Source organism: Podarcis filfolensis (assembly GCF_964270895.1).
Source record: "Podarcis filfolensis genome assembly, chromosome: 11".
Lineage (NCBI taxonomy): Eukaryota > Metazoa > Chordata > Lepidosauria > Squamata > Lacertidae > Podarcis > Podarcis filfolensis.
The window spans coordinates 36,098,259-36,113,191 of record NC_139613.1 but is presented as its reverse complement, the minus strand read 5'-3'; the positions used below and the strand labels follow the sequence as shown (position 1 = coordinate 36,113,191).

The 14,933-nt window shown below is 40.2% G+C and overlaps 1 protein-coding gene across 4 annotated transcripts in view; it reads left to right on the top strand.

Annotated features, from left to right (window-relative positions):
- SKIC3 (SKI3 subunit of superkiller complex) overlaps nt 1–13,273 on the top strand; it is a 42,203-nt gene extending 28,930 nt beyond the window's left edge. For 3 of the 4 annotated variants that reach the window (XM_083576480.1, XM_083576482.1, XM_083576481.1), the window contains exons 32-41: nt 921–993; nt 1,826–1,879; nt 1,996–2,107; nt 2,599–2,727; nt 2,934–3,055; nt 4,241–4,399; nt 7,873–8,025; nt 9,557–9,687; nt 10,587–10,710; nt 11,596–13,273. In XM_083576480.1, the coding sequence (XP_083432606.1) occupies nt 921–993; nt 1,826–1,879; nt 1,996–2,107; nt 2,599–2,727; nt 2,934–3,055; nt 4,241–4,399; nt 7,873–8,025; nt 9,557–9,687; nt 10,587–10,710; nt 11,596–11,679 (1,141 nt within the window). In that variant the 3' untranslated portion in view covers nt 11,680–13,273. Of the gene's footprint in view, nt 1–920; nt 994–1,825; nt 1,880–1,995; nt 2,108–2,598; nt 2,728–2,933; nt 3,056–4,240; nt 4,400–7,872; nt 8,026–9,556; nt 10,354–10,408; nt 10,711–11,595 lie in introns of all 4 variants that reach the window. The other variant, XR_014539755.1, reaches the window with a different exon arrangement.
- The last annotated feature ends 1,660 nt before the right edge of the window (nt 13,274–14,933 follow it).

Here is a 14,933-nt window from a genome sequence, read left to right as displayed (position 1 = left end):
TTTCAAAAGCACTAGGCGCAATTGAAACAAATGAACCTGCTTGGAAACAGATTTTTCAAAACTCCTATGTCGGCCCTTCTTGTCCTCTCTAAAGAACCATTTTTCTCTTGCTTCAATAACTGAGGGTTATCTAATTATTATTTATTAGCTTTTCATCTGATAAAGCTGGAGTGTGTTGCAACTACCTAATCTTCATACTCAGTTGATTGCTTTCCCCATATTCCTGTTAAATATTTTATGCTAAAAATAGTAGCAGTGAAATTGTAACATTTCATGCTGCTCCTTTTGATAATATTTAATTTAGGAACAATCATCTTGTGTGTATAAAATCTCAGCACGGTATCTAATCAGATATCAACTAGTAATAACAAATTCACAACTGTGAGACTCATAGTTTAGTTCACCTCCAATGCATTATTATCTAAACCCAAAAACTAATAAACGTTTGCAGTGAGCTCTATTGCACTCCAGTTCTGTTATCAGGAGTACAGAAGTGTCCGAATTTCAAAATGGCAAGAAAAAAACTTTCTGTTCTGGCTAAAAATAAATCCCAACTCACTTGATCAGATCCATCACTAATTGCAACTGATAAGAGAAATGTTTTTTGATCTTGAGTAACTTTTGCTCCCTTATTTGAAACCTTGACCTGTCAGTATAATTTTGAGATTTAAAACTTAATAACCTAATTTTTATGTACCTTGATCTTAGACTAATTCCTGCACTTGATTATGGTCCCGTCCCCCCAATTCTTAAACTACTAGCATTTTATAAATGAGGGCTTCCTTTTCTGCCTTGTAAGTTAGAAGTTGCTGACTTAGAAGCAATCAGTTAGAGAGCAAGTTGTATAACTTCAGTCCATGTTGATTGGTTCTGCTAGTGCATAAGATGGCAATTTAAAACTGCTGTGCTCTTTTCTCTAGCAACCCAGATAATCCTGCCCTGTGGTCTCTCCTGTCCCAACTGGTACCTCGGTATACACCACAAAATGCAAAGGTGAATATGCATAGGTTGAAATAGAATCAAGGCATTTATTTATATGCTGAACTATCATTAAATAAGAACTTGGCACCAAGAACTGTGTGCACGACTGTTAATTGTTTAGACCATTGCCCTTCAAGATGATCTGCTTGCCAAATTGGCATTTAATGTTACACATTCCACTGTTTTACAAATAAGTTTATAACATCTCTATATATCTGTTGTGCCGTCAGGTTGCATTTACCAACCTGTGCAGAATTCCCTTCACCCTTTATTCCTCTTCTCAGAAGGGTAAGATGTAAGGATGAACGGTCGCTGCTACTGCAGAATCGTTCAGCACATGGAGTTCCCTGTCTCAGAGCCAAGCTGGATACGATGTTTGTCGCATAGCTTGCCTTTGCATAGCTGGTTTTTCTTCTACAAGTAGTTGGTGTGGAGGGGAAGCTAAATTGGGACCATGTCATGGTTGTGGTGGGCTTTTTAACCCCTTGCTCCTGCCTCATTCCCAAAAGGAATTGCCCCATGCCTGTTGTTTGCAGCAGGAGAAGGGCTTTCCTTTCAACGCAAATAGGGTGGAGAGTGCTTTTGCCTCTGCTTGTTCCCTCCATGGGATGGGACATTGCCAGCAAATATGTAGAAAAAAGGAGAGGGCTAAGGGAGCAACTTATAGCTTGATTCTCCCCCCCCCTCCCATCATTTTAAGAAGTCAGAGTATTTAAACATACAAACTTATTTGACATTTCCACATGCGTACATCCAAAGGGCAAAAGAATTATCTGACTTAATTGATGCCTCAGACTTCTAATATTCTGTCATACCATAATCAGATCAATATTTTATCTTGCAGGGTGGGGCTGCTGCAGGAACTATTGCTCATATTCACGATTTAAACCACGGAAAGGTTAATATCTTCCCTTATCAAAATATTTTTCTACATTGAGAATTTAGAGTGATGCTTTTCATTAGACAAGGAATAAATTTAAAGTTCTCTTTTGCTGTGCATGCACCCTTATTTAGAGAGCCTTGCTGAACACTGCAGTTAATCAGTTGGCGTTAGGATGCCACACAGCTGAAAGTAAAAAGAACAATCCATTGAAGAATATCCAAAAGGCAGTCCATCTTTCTCCAGGTAACTTTTACTTCTAAATCCTTAATTTTAAACCCGATTCAGGGCTGTAGCTGAGTAATGTAATAAGTCAGTTTTTCTGGGACACTAAAAAATCTTGGCTCTAAACGTTGATTCATAGAAAGTGAAGTTACAGTTAGCCCACCACTCTTAATGGGCAAAGGCAATAAACATTTTCATAATGAACTCCCCAATTTTATCTGTCTGCAAAATAAGCAGTTAACCGGATGATGATGATGATTACTACTACTATTACTATTCCACTTTTTTCCAAGGCAGCTTACAGATAAAAAACAGAATTATTTAAAACCATAGAAATAATTACAGAATTAAACATTTATAGAATTAAAACTGAATGTCAGTTTTTTAGTATCTTGGGCACGCAAACTTCTGGGGATTTATTCATTTTCTTTGGTTTTGCATCACTAAGTACACTCTCTTGTATAACTGCTTAGTGTGCCTTGAAAATGACAGTTCTCTCATATTTATTTCAGATAACCCTGCTTCTTGGGCTGTGCTCCTCGCTGCTTGTCATGCTGAAAACACCATTGTTTGCCTGCATAATACACAACCCAAGAGGACAGATTTGGAAAAAACGATTGTAGCTACAATCTCAGCTAAAAGTAAGGCCTTGCATTGTTACAAATAGTTACTTTTGAGAGGAAACCTTTAGAAATTTTTCTTCTCATTTGAAATGATTAGTGAATGAGAGTACCACTTTATCAATGTTGTTGTTGTTTGTTGATTTATAAAAAATGTAATAATGAATACCACTTTATGTAGGTGCAGATTGGGCTTTGACAAATAATGACCTTTACATGTTTTCTAGTCAAAGATAAGGATCTTCCAACTTCTTATGCCCAAGCGCTTGAAGAATGGTCTCTTTTCCAAGCTGTTACTAGCTTAAATGAGACAGGTAGAACTTCGGAAGCTGAAGCGCTCTGTACAAAGGTATGCATTAGTAATAACTCAGTTATCAGCAGATAGGGTTGCCGCTTGTCCTGTATAATACAGGACTGTCCCGTATTTCAGTGTTAAATGCTATGTCCTGTATTGATACAGGTTTGTCCTGTAGTTCAGGTCTTCTCTCTCTGTCTCTGTCTCTCTCAAGTTAGGGATCCTCTTCAAATTCATGTGTGTGAAAGGGTGTTTGAAAGGTCATGCATTTAAGCTCTGAGTAGCCAAGCACAGACAGATTTAAGAATGCATGAGAGTAAAACTGTATCAAAAGAACAGCTGGGTGCATGGCTGTAGTTATTAAAGGTGTGAGAGTGATTTTAGCTTTCCTTAAACAGACAAGTTTCACTTCAGAATTGCTAATAAACGTATTAGCTTCAAATGGGCAAGCCTTTGCCAGTTTTCCATCTCTACCACAGAAAAAGAAATAAATGATGTGCTGACTCTTGTCCCTAGCCAATATTCCGTAATAGCTGAGAAAAATTTTAAGAGACAAGGTCACAAAGGTGCAATGAGCTTTCCAAACTGTGTGTTGCGACATGTTAGTGTATCGGTTGTAGTGTGTAGGTGTGTCGCACAAGCACTCCTCACACTCTTCCTGGGGCTGGAAAGTGGGTAGTTTAACCTCTGGTTTGCTAGTAAAACTGAATTACTGTGTCACGAAATGATGTGTGTCCAAAAAGTGTGTCACCAACTTGAAAAGTTTGGAAAGCTCTGATTTAGTGAGTGATTTCTGACACATTTCAGTTGTCTTCTTTAGGGGGATTTATTCCAGGAGTTGGCAAGACACAAATGTTATTGCCTTCTGGGAGAATATGTTTGGAGTCACATCTCATCTGTGTAATGGTTGTGTCTGGGTTTGTTTGGCAGCACAGTTCTTTTGCCAAAAAGTACTGGGAATTATTAAATGTCATGGTGATTTTGGTTTCAGTGGGGAAAGTATTGACTAGCTTGTTGAAAAAGAACTGTATCTTTTGAGCCTTCTCCTCTTGCTTCTTTCCTGTTGTTAGAGAAGCAAAACTATTCCCCCCACCCCTTTTGCTTACGAATTGACAGATGAGCATGCCGTAGTTCCTCTGAGTCACTCCAAGTTACACTGTTCACATGAAGGCACTACTTTTCTTTGAAACTGCTTTGAATGATTTTCTGTGTTCAACTCAAAATGTTGTTTGTCTCTAGGGATTGAAAATTTTCCCTGAGCAGCCAACTTTATACTTGCTTTTAAGGCAAGTTCAGTGCAAACCACTTTGGCAGTCTCACAAAGAGCTTCCTGATGCAATCTTGGAAGAGCTCCGGAAGGCAGTGATGTCCAACTCTACTTCAGTTACAGCTTGGCATGTAAGTTTGGGTGTGCTTTTTTGCCCTGCGGTTTTGGATCTCTTTATCGTATGATCACAATGTGGTATAACAGCAGCTGGTAGTACGAAAGTTGAGAAATGCTGCACTTGAGAGCTGCACCTAAATACAACCTAGAAGTAACTTCCATTGAAATCTGTCTGGAAAGCAGACAAAATCAGCTCGAGCTTTTTTTGAATCACACAAAACTTGGAAAGTCTCAGCCCATGGGAGCTGTTCCGCCACCATCTCCAGCCTCTCATGTGCCCTTCTCTACACTTTCCTGTGCTTACCAGATTGTGAGGTGAAGCCAGGAGGAAGGCAGACTCAATGAGCTTGAGAAAAGATGGGCGAGGGCTCTTTCCATGCAGTTAATGGGAACAATGAGGTGTAGTTTTGTATTCCTCCTGCTTCGTTTTATAGAAGAAACGTTTTTTAAACCAGTTCTCTGAGTTCTCATCATTAATGCATGTTCTGAGCATACTCAGAAAAGCTCTCATTGCAGAGATTCAGGAACTTAGACTCTTTGAGCTGCTGTTTCCTCTCGCCTCTCCCAGCTCTTAACTTAGCAAGCTGGGAAGCGATGTGAGAAGGAAAATTGGTACAATACTGAAGCTGCACTATTATGAGCAGAAATAAAACGGGGAGGGGGAGGGCATTGGTATTGGCTTATAATAGCTTGGGCGTTTCTGAATGAGGAGAGTTGTTCACACAGGCAAACACATGTGTGAATGCTCCTCTGGTTTTCCTCCTGGCTTCTTAGTGCTTCTGATCCCTGTTTATATTCCAGTGTATTGAAATATTGAGTTCTCTGATCCATGATTCCAAAAAGTTTCCCCTTTTGTAGTGCTGGATAACCAGTGATGCTTATTGGCTGCTATGCTGGAGTCATCCAGAAGAGGCCAGCTAGGGTCACATGACACAGATTTGATTGTCTTTCCCCCAGTTCTGTCCCTGCATCACCTCTGCTTCAAGGCTTTTCACAGCAGCAATCCCTACCACCAATTCTTGTTTCTTTCTTCATTCTATATACTACTCAGCACTTAGCTTTAACTCAGCATTTTGTCCTTTTCTTACCATAGGTCCTGGTCTTAAAAAAAAAATCATTTCTTGTTTTACTTATTTTGTCTTTCACCTTTTCTTCACTCTTGACTATGGCATCCATTGGAAGAAGCATCTGGAGCTACCATTTGTTAAATGAAAGCCTTTAAAAATGGGGGTGGGGGAGCCAAGCCTGTAGTAGACAGATCTTGTGTACTGGCAGTGGTCACCAGTGGGGCTAGCTCAAGTCAGATTGCAAAGGGGATTGCAAGGCAGATGAAGGTGCATCCGTAATCGGGGGTTGTTTAAGTCCAATCATGAGAGAGACAAAGGTGCATCCAATTGTGACATGTTTTTTTTGCAACTGAAGCAAGCCTTACAACTGAGCTGTTTAGCCGTCGTGGCACCTTTGACATCACACTACTTAAATCAATAGAAGTTGACATGACAGCCTGTAGAAGAACAGATACTGCAAATTAATTTTGTATCAGCACATTGGCCCTTGGAAGCTTCTTCAGCTGGTCGTTTAGAATTAAAGCCTTGAGATTTTCTCTTTGATGCCATTTTTGTGCAGATAAATGCACTTGATACATTGCCCAGAGTAGATGGCTTTTTGCATTTTATTGTTGCAAGCAAAGATGTTTTAATGTCAGAGCCAAGAACTAAAAGAACAAAAGGTAGTTAAGCACTGAGCTGTTGTTTCACTCTTTCTTGACAACAAAAGCTTTAGATCACAGATCTGCACAGGGAAGTCATTTATCACTAAGAATTTTTCTGTTCTCCCAGGAATCCCCCCCCCCCATTCACGTACTTCCCCTTTCCTCCTTTTGAAATTCCTCCAATATTACCACTACTAATGTGGGCCAATCACCAAGTCATAAAAGGAGAATAGCTTGCTTGGGAAAGAGCTACATAGGGGCAACCACCATTAGCCCAGCTTAATCTTGTTTGGCAGTCATGTTACGTAACAGAACTTTGCTTAACAATTTTGATTTTATCAATATAGGCACATCTAGTGCACCCAACATAACTGTGCACTCCCTCTTTCTGGTTCTCTCTGTTTGCTCTGACATAAAATAAGTTTCAACTTCTACAGTTCGTCAGCATCGTTCTTTTTTTAAAAAAGTCATTCTAACAGTTGGACTATTATTGATTAGACTGGAAAAAATTATAGGAATTTCAGTACTCTGTGCCTGAACCATATTAATACTGAACAAGTGGAACTTGCAACAAGTCATTGCAGGGTGGACTGCTCCAACCCCTTGAACAGGCAAAGCTCAGTCAGATGCTCAGCAGGGGTATGTAAAGTGTAGGAGCACAAGGGGAATTGTCAAGAGATTAAAGGAACTCAGGCAGGCAGAGGAATTGACCAGCCCTTAAATCAGGCATGAGGAACCTTTGGCCCTCCAGATGCTGCTGAACTTGGCATCCCTGGCTGGTAGAAGCTGCAGTTTGCAACGACTGGAAGACCAAAGATTGCACACACCAGCCCTAAATAATTACTTACATGTCTGAATGAATGGAGCAGAGGCAAAAATGCAATTATAGTGACTTAGACCTAAGTGTTGTGTGGGAAATGCAGAGGACAGATTATGATATAATGAAAAATGAAAATGCAGATGGATTTGGTGAAACCTTATTGTGGCAAGAGTTAAATTCTGTGGTTCTGTCATCAGACTGTGAGTTGGGTGTGCTGAGCAGACTTGCGAAAATTTTTCAGGGGGAGGATTTAGCTGTTCAGCACCATGATCAGCTCCTCTCGAGCCGTTTCCCAAATGTGTGTGCTGAGTTAGGATAGCTGGAGTGCCAGTATATCCCAGTTTAACGATGGCTGTGTGAGTGCCCACAAAAAAACAATAGTGAGCACCAGAGTCAATTGTGTGGGAGTCATCTGCTTGCCTGGTAGCAGCTACCTGATTTTGCTAATCCGTTTTGGCTAGTACTAGGACCAGCACAGGCTCCTTGTGGCTAGCAGATGTTACACATGCTAAGTCAGAACTTATTATACTTGCAGAAACACTCTTGTCTGGTGGGTATGTCTCATATGCAGCAGGTTAATAATCCTGTTTTATGCTATGATCTGTGGCACTTAAAGGGAGAAGCTGTCTGTCATCTTTAGTTTCCCCCTCCTTTCAGTCCCAAATTAGGTTGCAAATTCAAACTATGTGCAAATTCATTTACCTTTTCCAGCTCTCAGATCCATTTTACCCAAATCTAATAAGTCAGTCAGGAAAGTGCTATATAGAATTGCAGATTATAGTTTGAAGAAATGGTATGTCTCTTCTGCAGATGCTTGTATTTTTACTCAAAAGTAATCTTCACCATTTGAGAGTTTTGTTTTTAAAAGAATATTTAATAGAATGATAAGACAAGGAATTTGATAGGCAGTAGTAGTAGAAAAATATGAAATTTGAACTTTGCTCCTCTGCTTTCAGTGGTTGGCTCAAGTGTACCAGTCACAGGGGATGATGGTTGCAGCAGAGATGTGTTACCGAAAAAGTCTGCAACTGGCATCTCAGCAGGGCCACTGGAGTGGAAAGCTCTCTAGTCTACTAAGGCTTGCTAAGCTTGCCCTGGAAATCTGCATGGTAAGAGAGCCAAGTTAATAAAAATGTTGTATATGTGGGGCTGCCTTTGAAACCAGTTTGGAAACTACAGAAACAAGTGCAGAATTCAGCAGCCAGCTTATTCACCAGGACCAGAAGGTCTGAGCATATCACACCAATTCTGGCCTGGCTGCATTGGCTACCAATTAGTTTACAGGTGCATTTCAAAGTGCTGGTTTTGCATGAAGCAGCTGAGGACCTCGATATCTCAAGGGCCTCTTCTCCCCATATGAACCAGCCTGGACCTTCCTGTCTTCATCAGAGGCCCAAATCCATGTGCCTCACCTGAGAAAGGTGCAAAGGATGGCCACACAATAATGGCCTTTTTCAGTGTCCCCTCCCCTCGGGTTTCTGGAATGTTTTTCTAGGGAAGCACACCTGGAACTATCATAGTCCAGTTTTAGGCTTAAGACATTTTTATTTACCTAGTAGTTAAGTTAGTCTCTGCTGTAGTGCTCAACTTTGTCCTTATTGTGTTGCTTAGGAATTTTATATTGCACATTGCTTTAAATCTTCTGGGTTTAAATTGATTTTATCTGTTTGTATTTTATCCTCGTAAGCTGCTTTGATTCTTTAAAAAAATAAAAGTAGTAGTAATAACAATATGATAAAATGAACTGATTGCACGTGAACTGAATTTAAAACATAATATGGTGCTTCTCATCTCACAGTTGTGCGTAAGATAGTGCTCTAGCTTCCAGCAAAATAGATTACAGGCTATTTCAGGACTATATATGGTTCCTAACATTTGTATAGCTGGAATAATGGAAGTTCAAGAAGTGCTTGTCCAACACTTTGGTGACAGCTAGAACAGTAACTCTGGCTTAAGCACTATTTGGAAAAGGCTTCATCTCGTCTGCATAGATTACAATTCCATCTGACAGTATGAAATACTGCTTTTACCCTTTCTTTCATAATTATAAGTGAAATCAAGCAGCTGGGGGAAGTGTTGCTATTTTCATAATACATTTTCTCTGAAAGCGATCAGAAGAAATACCCTTATGCAATTTGTATGGATGAACCATTTTGCCCGTACATTTTAATTCTGTTTGTGGATTCAAAAGTACTTCATCCAACATGTTGCATTAATTTAATTGAAGCTGGCAAGTGAGTTTTCTAGGAGTTGATCTATCACTGTCCAGGGATTTTTCTGCGATGAGAATGATAAGAGATCATAATCATCATGATTAAGATGCAGGTGAAACTTTCAAAATGATATTTATGCATTACGTCGCACTTCCCCTTGTCCAGGATAGTGTTTGAAACTATCAGTTGAAAATACATTTTTTTTTAAAAAACAACCTCTAGGAAGATAGATTGGTAGTCCTGGTTGTTCTGTTACATCAGCAGTTCTAGGAAGCCGTTTTATTACATTATAATTCAAAGCTGCAAGTCATAATTATCTATGTGGTACATGGGTAAGCAATCTGTCATGCAACATCGCAATTAAAACCACTGACCATTATGACACAATGATATAAAACATTGTTTTTAAATTTGTTTTTGTTTAAAGGGTAATATTTCAAATGATCACTGGCCATCTCTGGTTCAGGAAGCCACAACAGAAGCTTTGAAGCTTTCCTTCTGTCCGTTGGGTGTTCTGTTGCAGGCGCTTCTGCAGTACAACCGCAAAATGGGGTCAAGGTGTGCATTGATCTGTATGTTATGCGTTAACTGTCTATGCATTTTGTCAGCATTTTTGCTGTAATTAAAATATACCTAATGTAACATGCCCATATGTTCTAATTCAGAAAATGTCCAGATGGTAAATTTTATAAAGCAAAACCTTATTAAAATCCTGCTCTTTACAAGGAGGCTAAAGTGTAGGGGGAAACCACAGGTTTTCCACTGCAATAAGATACAAAATAGATGGATGGAAGATTTTTTTAAAAAACACCCATAATGGTAAAGATCCAGAGAAGCTCTCTGTTCATAATATGAAAATGAGGCTTGCAATTGTAGATTTTTGTGAAGTTTCCACTGACTTGCTTCATCAAGAACAGGAGCTACTAGAGGGAGAGCAAACAACATATCTAGATGCACATTCAGTTATTTTACTCCAGGAAGGTCCTTGCGGAGCTTATCTGAAGCCCAGGGCTAGAGTCTTGTTCTTGGCATGACAGTGTAAGTCTGGCAGGGCCCCTGGCTGGCTTAACCCTCTGAGGGCTGGGGCAAGTGTATCTAGCTGCCCGCCCCCCATGGACCTGTTCTAGGGGGTGGCAAAGCTCTAGCCCATGGGTCTGATTATCTCATGAGGCTGCTTTCAAAGGAACATGGCTACAAAGGAACAATCAGGACATTAAAGTTCCTGTAACAGTTTGTTCTAATGGAGTGGTCCACTATTTTCTTTTTGCTCCAGCAGTAGGTTTGTTCCCTGCTCTTTTGTTGCAAGTGCCCCAGATTTATGTAAGAACTTGCTGTACAGGTATAAATTTTGCTTTTTGAAAGCAAGGTTGAAACCTGAGCCCTTACAATGCTATAGACTCACTCTCGTTTTCTAGTTTTCTCATCACATTTTGCAACATTTTCTGTTTCCTTTGTAGGGAAACTCGCCGCATGCTAGAAAGAGTGGTGTATCAACCTGGGTATCCAGAAACTGTCGCATCAGTTGCCCGGTGGTATCTCTTAAGGCACTTGTATGCCAAAGATGATTATGAATTAATAGATGTGAGTAGCGCTTACCTTTTGAATTCTATATCTTAGGAATTAGATAAGGCCACATGGTTCTCCTAAGTACTAGAAACCAAGAGGGCTCGTGGGCTGCCTGCCTTGCTGCATTCCAAGTACGCTGTTGTCAGGAACAAAATGTCAGGTGTACCGATGCTTTAGCAGAGGGAGTGTGTTCATCTCCCTCTGGTCAATAGAAGAATTACCATGGGAACATAGCTCAGAGGTAGAATTATATTAGGCCTTTGTAGCCTGGGATCAGCCACATGACCTCCTTTGCTTATGACCTATGTTGTAGTCTTGTTGGTGAGCAACAATGTGGAGTGGGAGACCAGCCCACTAGAAGAGTCTCTGAGGAGTACTTGCCTAGAGAAAGAGTTAGCATCCAAAGTCAGGTCCAGTCCTAGGGTCAGGGAAACAGCAATCCACGGGCTTAGACGGTCCAGGGGTCAGGGATTCCTATGATCAAGGGTCAAGACGAGAAGGAAGCAGCAAGGTAGGGCCAGGGACTACAAGTGCTGTTTCCAGCATCTAACTGCTGGTGGAAGCTCTGCTTACGAAGGCTGAAGCCAGCTGGTTCTCATCAGCACCTTTCCCTCTGTGTCCCTGAAGGCTGATCAGCTGCAGGTGGAGTCACTCTGCCTTCTCCCCCTTCGGGCTGCTGTTCAGCAGGCAAAGCTGACACCTGGCCTTTGACAACCTCTATGGAAAGCTAGTCCTTCTTGGTCATTGAAATTAATTAACATAACTAACTTAGGTTCCTTAATTTTAATATACCTACTCTGAGTTGGACTAGCATTGGCTACAATAACTTTAACTTTAATTCCTCTCCAACCAAGATATATTTCAGCATCAACATTATTATTTCCTCCATTTCTCCCGCAGGCTCTTGTAGCAAATGCCAAAGCTAATGGAGATGTTCGAGCTTTGGAGCTAGACAAGAAACTCTCAGCGGCAGCAGCATCCTAGTGTCATTTTCACTGGGAGATTGACAGAGGAAGCCCATGGCAATAACATCCACTTAGCAATTGTTCTTTAAAAGTCAAGGTTCCTGTTTGTTAAACAATTAGGATCAATTTTCCAACATATTTTAAAAGGAGTCTGTCATTAAACCAGTTGAAAATCAGTGGAAGTTTGTTTTGTGCTCAACTGAATCTACCTATTGCATGAAAGATTCCAGCAGATGCCTATGGACTTGGGAAGCACAGAGTAAAACATTGTTTCTGTCTGATGAAGAGCCTGATAAATATTTCCATGAATTAAGCAAATACGAGCTGAGAAATTACCAAACCCTATACTATATTGCACCAAAGCTTTTGCCAATTTGCCTATGTATCAGTATCTCTTTTTTACTATTTAGAGGTGAACCTTAGCGCACCTTCTCAGGCATAGGAAATAATATTAATTTGGTGGTGTTGATGATTAAATGTGTATAATGTGTTGAAACACATGCAAAATGTTTGTTTTGGAATTTGCAATGCTGCTTCTACAGTTCAGGGCCATTTGATGATTGCAATAAGACATAACTTTGTTCCATTGCTAGCAATTTTCACATGAAATTTAAAATAATGCATTTACTCTTCTGTTGGCACTGAACTTCTGCATCAAGGATATCTTTCAGAATGTGATCAAGTACTGGAACAATCTGCAAATATCCATGTCCTAGTATATGTTGCTTGGTTTTGATTTCTGGGACAGAAATCAATTGCCACAAGGGAAAACTTCAGTTTTGTTCCTCAACTGCCTGCACAATAATCTTTTTTGTAAGAAATTGTTATTTGTATAAAATGTTTTTATGAATGGTGTGAAACTAGTAGAGACTTCTGGGGCACCAGGGACAAGTCTGTTCCGAGTCTGGTTGCCTAGGAATGTACCCCAAAGTGAGTGGAAACCTTCATCTAAGGCTGAATTTGTTTTTTTTGGGGGGGGTTGAGAATAGAAAAAGATGTTATGTTCATTCTGTGATTCTATTTTCAGATGGCTGGTTTTTTTGTTTTACAAATGTCAGGTTTCTTTAAAGCACGAAGTCAGTGTCTTGAGGCTATAATTGGAAGTAGACTGACATGGGGCTGGGGAGAGGGGCGTCTCAGCATCTTATTTCTCTACTGAAATTCTTCCTACAGCTGCTTCTATCCTCTGTAGAGAAAAAAATGCAGGTACCTGCACTTTATTCAAGCAAGACTAGACAGCAGCTCGAAGCTGTGTGTATGTATTTCCAGCAGAATGATGTGCACAGGGGAAAGCTTAAGAAATTTCTCCCTCCATGCCAGTCTACCACTTCATGTTGCAATCTCAGAGATTGTGTTGTGGGGTGTGTGTGTGTGTGTGGTTTTTAAATATATATATATATTAGAATTAAGCCTTTGTTTCAAATATTCTGGAGAATTTCATTCTTGACTCAGATGCATCAGATTCTACATGGTTTAGGCCTGTACTGATTGTGGGCTTTTATAATTAATATCAATGTTTTTGCTTATTATTTTACTGAAATCTTTCTATGTGTTGGTTTATACGCCATTACGATGTGATGATAATTGCAGTAAATCTAAACACTTGGGATTTCTCAGTGCCTGAAAGAGTGTTTAATGCCTTGGGAGAGCTGTATTTTTTTTTAATTTCAGAAACTCATTATCTACATTGCCCCGTTTTATAAATGCCAGTTGTGAAAGCCATTTAAGTATTAGAAAGACATACAGAGTGTTGTTATGCCTGGAGCCTACCATTCTGCATCCTGTAAAAATTAAAGAGCAAGTAGCAAGAGAACAGAGAAAGTGGCTTTTATCTTCGGACTGTAAGGTATGTTGCTAACATCTCCCCTTAAACAGTTGCCAACATTGTTGAAGATAGCAAGGTTAAAGGTAGTCAAAGTTTCCTCCCCCTGCCCCTGCCTCTATTCATTTCTATCACTCATAGATGGGAAGGTAAAATGCCACTATTTCAGAAGTAACTCCCTGAGTAAGTGCCCCATTTTCCCTCCAGTGCAAGAAGACTAGCTTTCTGAAATGTCAGTAAGAGAAGTAATTATAATTCCTAAACTGCACATTGCAAGACTGAAGAAGAAAGAATCTAATTCCCTTACGGCTTTAAATGAAGACAGTGGCTGATATGGAAGAGCTATCCACAGTGCAGTCATGTTTTGTACCTGCTGCTTGGCACTATATTTTCCTTGAAGCAGAATTGTAGCTCAGATACTGCAGAGGGTATCAGGCTATGAAAGAGCAGTGGTGCTTGGAATTTAGTCCTCCCAGGAGCCACCAATCTGTCAGTCCTCAGGCACTGCGGAGCACATGAGGACAAGGGGGCACCTCGACACTCTTGGCTACCACTGCTGTCCTGCTTGAAGATAAGGGCCAGCATAGTTCTTGGGAAACTAGTGGGGAAAGGGACATTCATTTCCCAAGCCTTTTGAATGGCCCAGGAAATAAGCAGTTTACTTTTTTTGGAAACAAAATTGGTGCACTTCCAGGTTGTTACCCATTGCAAAATTACTGAACAGCAATCTTTCAAGGTTAAGAAAATGGTGATGAATTGTATTTGCAATCTCTTAATGCGAGAGAAAGTACAGAAAGTTGGTCAAGGAACAGTAATGAGTTGCACAGCCTTCTTCATTCCAGTTTTGCAACCTTTCAGAATGCTTTTCATCCTTTATGCCATGCTGCCTTTGAGAGAGGTCCAGCGTTATTCCAATGGATACAGGAGGACTTTTCCTTTCTCTCCTCCCAACCTGCACCCCCCATCTACTCCACGGGTCCCCCAACCCTCCAAAGTAGATTTTAGGGGTGTGAGGGGAGGGCAAGAATGAGTCATACAAGAAGTCATCCATAGTCACAGGCTACCTGGATATCACTTAGATATCACTTTCTGCCTTTTTCCTATCCTAATTCTTTGTGCCAAAATAGAAAAAGCAAGAAAAAATCAAATCTGTAGGTAAAACACTATGTAGATAAGATCATTTGAATTTTCAAGACTGGTTACTGAAGGCACGAACCTATGGCATCTTCATAAAATTAGGTGGGTTTGAGGGGCAAATTATATGTAGGTGTCTGTTTATATGAATAGCACCTGTACCTGATTTTAAAAAATACACTGCAAAGATTTAGTAGGCCTGTTTGTAATTTCTGTCTGAGGCTAGAAAACAGGCTTTTATGGCTTTGAGAATTTCAGAATGTAACAATTACTGGTTAATAATTACCAAAGTAGACCAAGCAATTGCTTATACAACA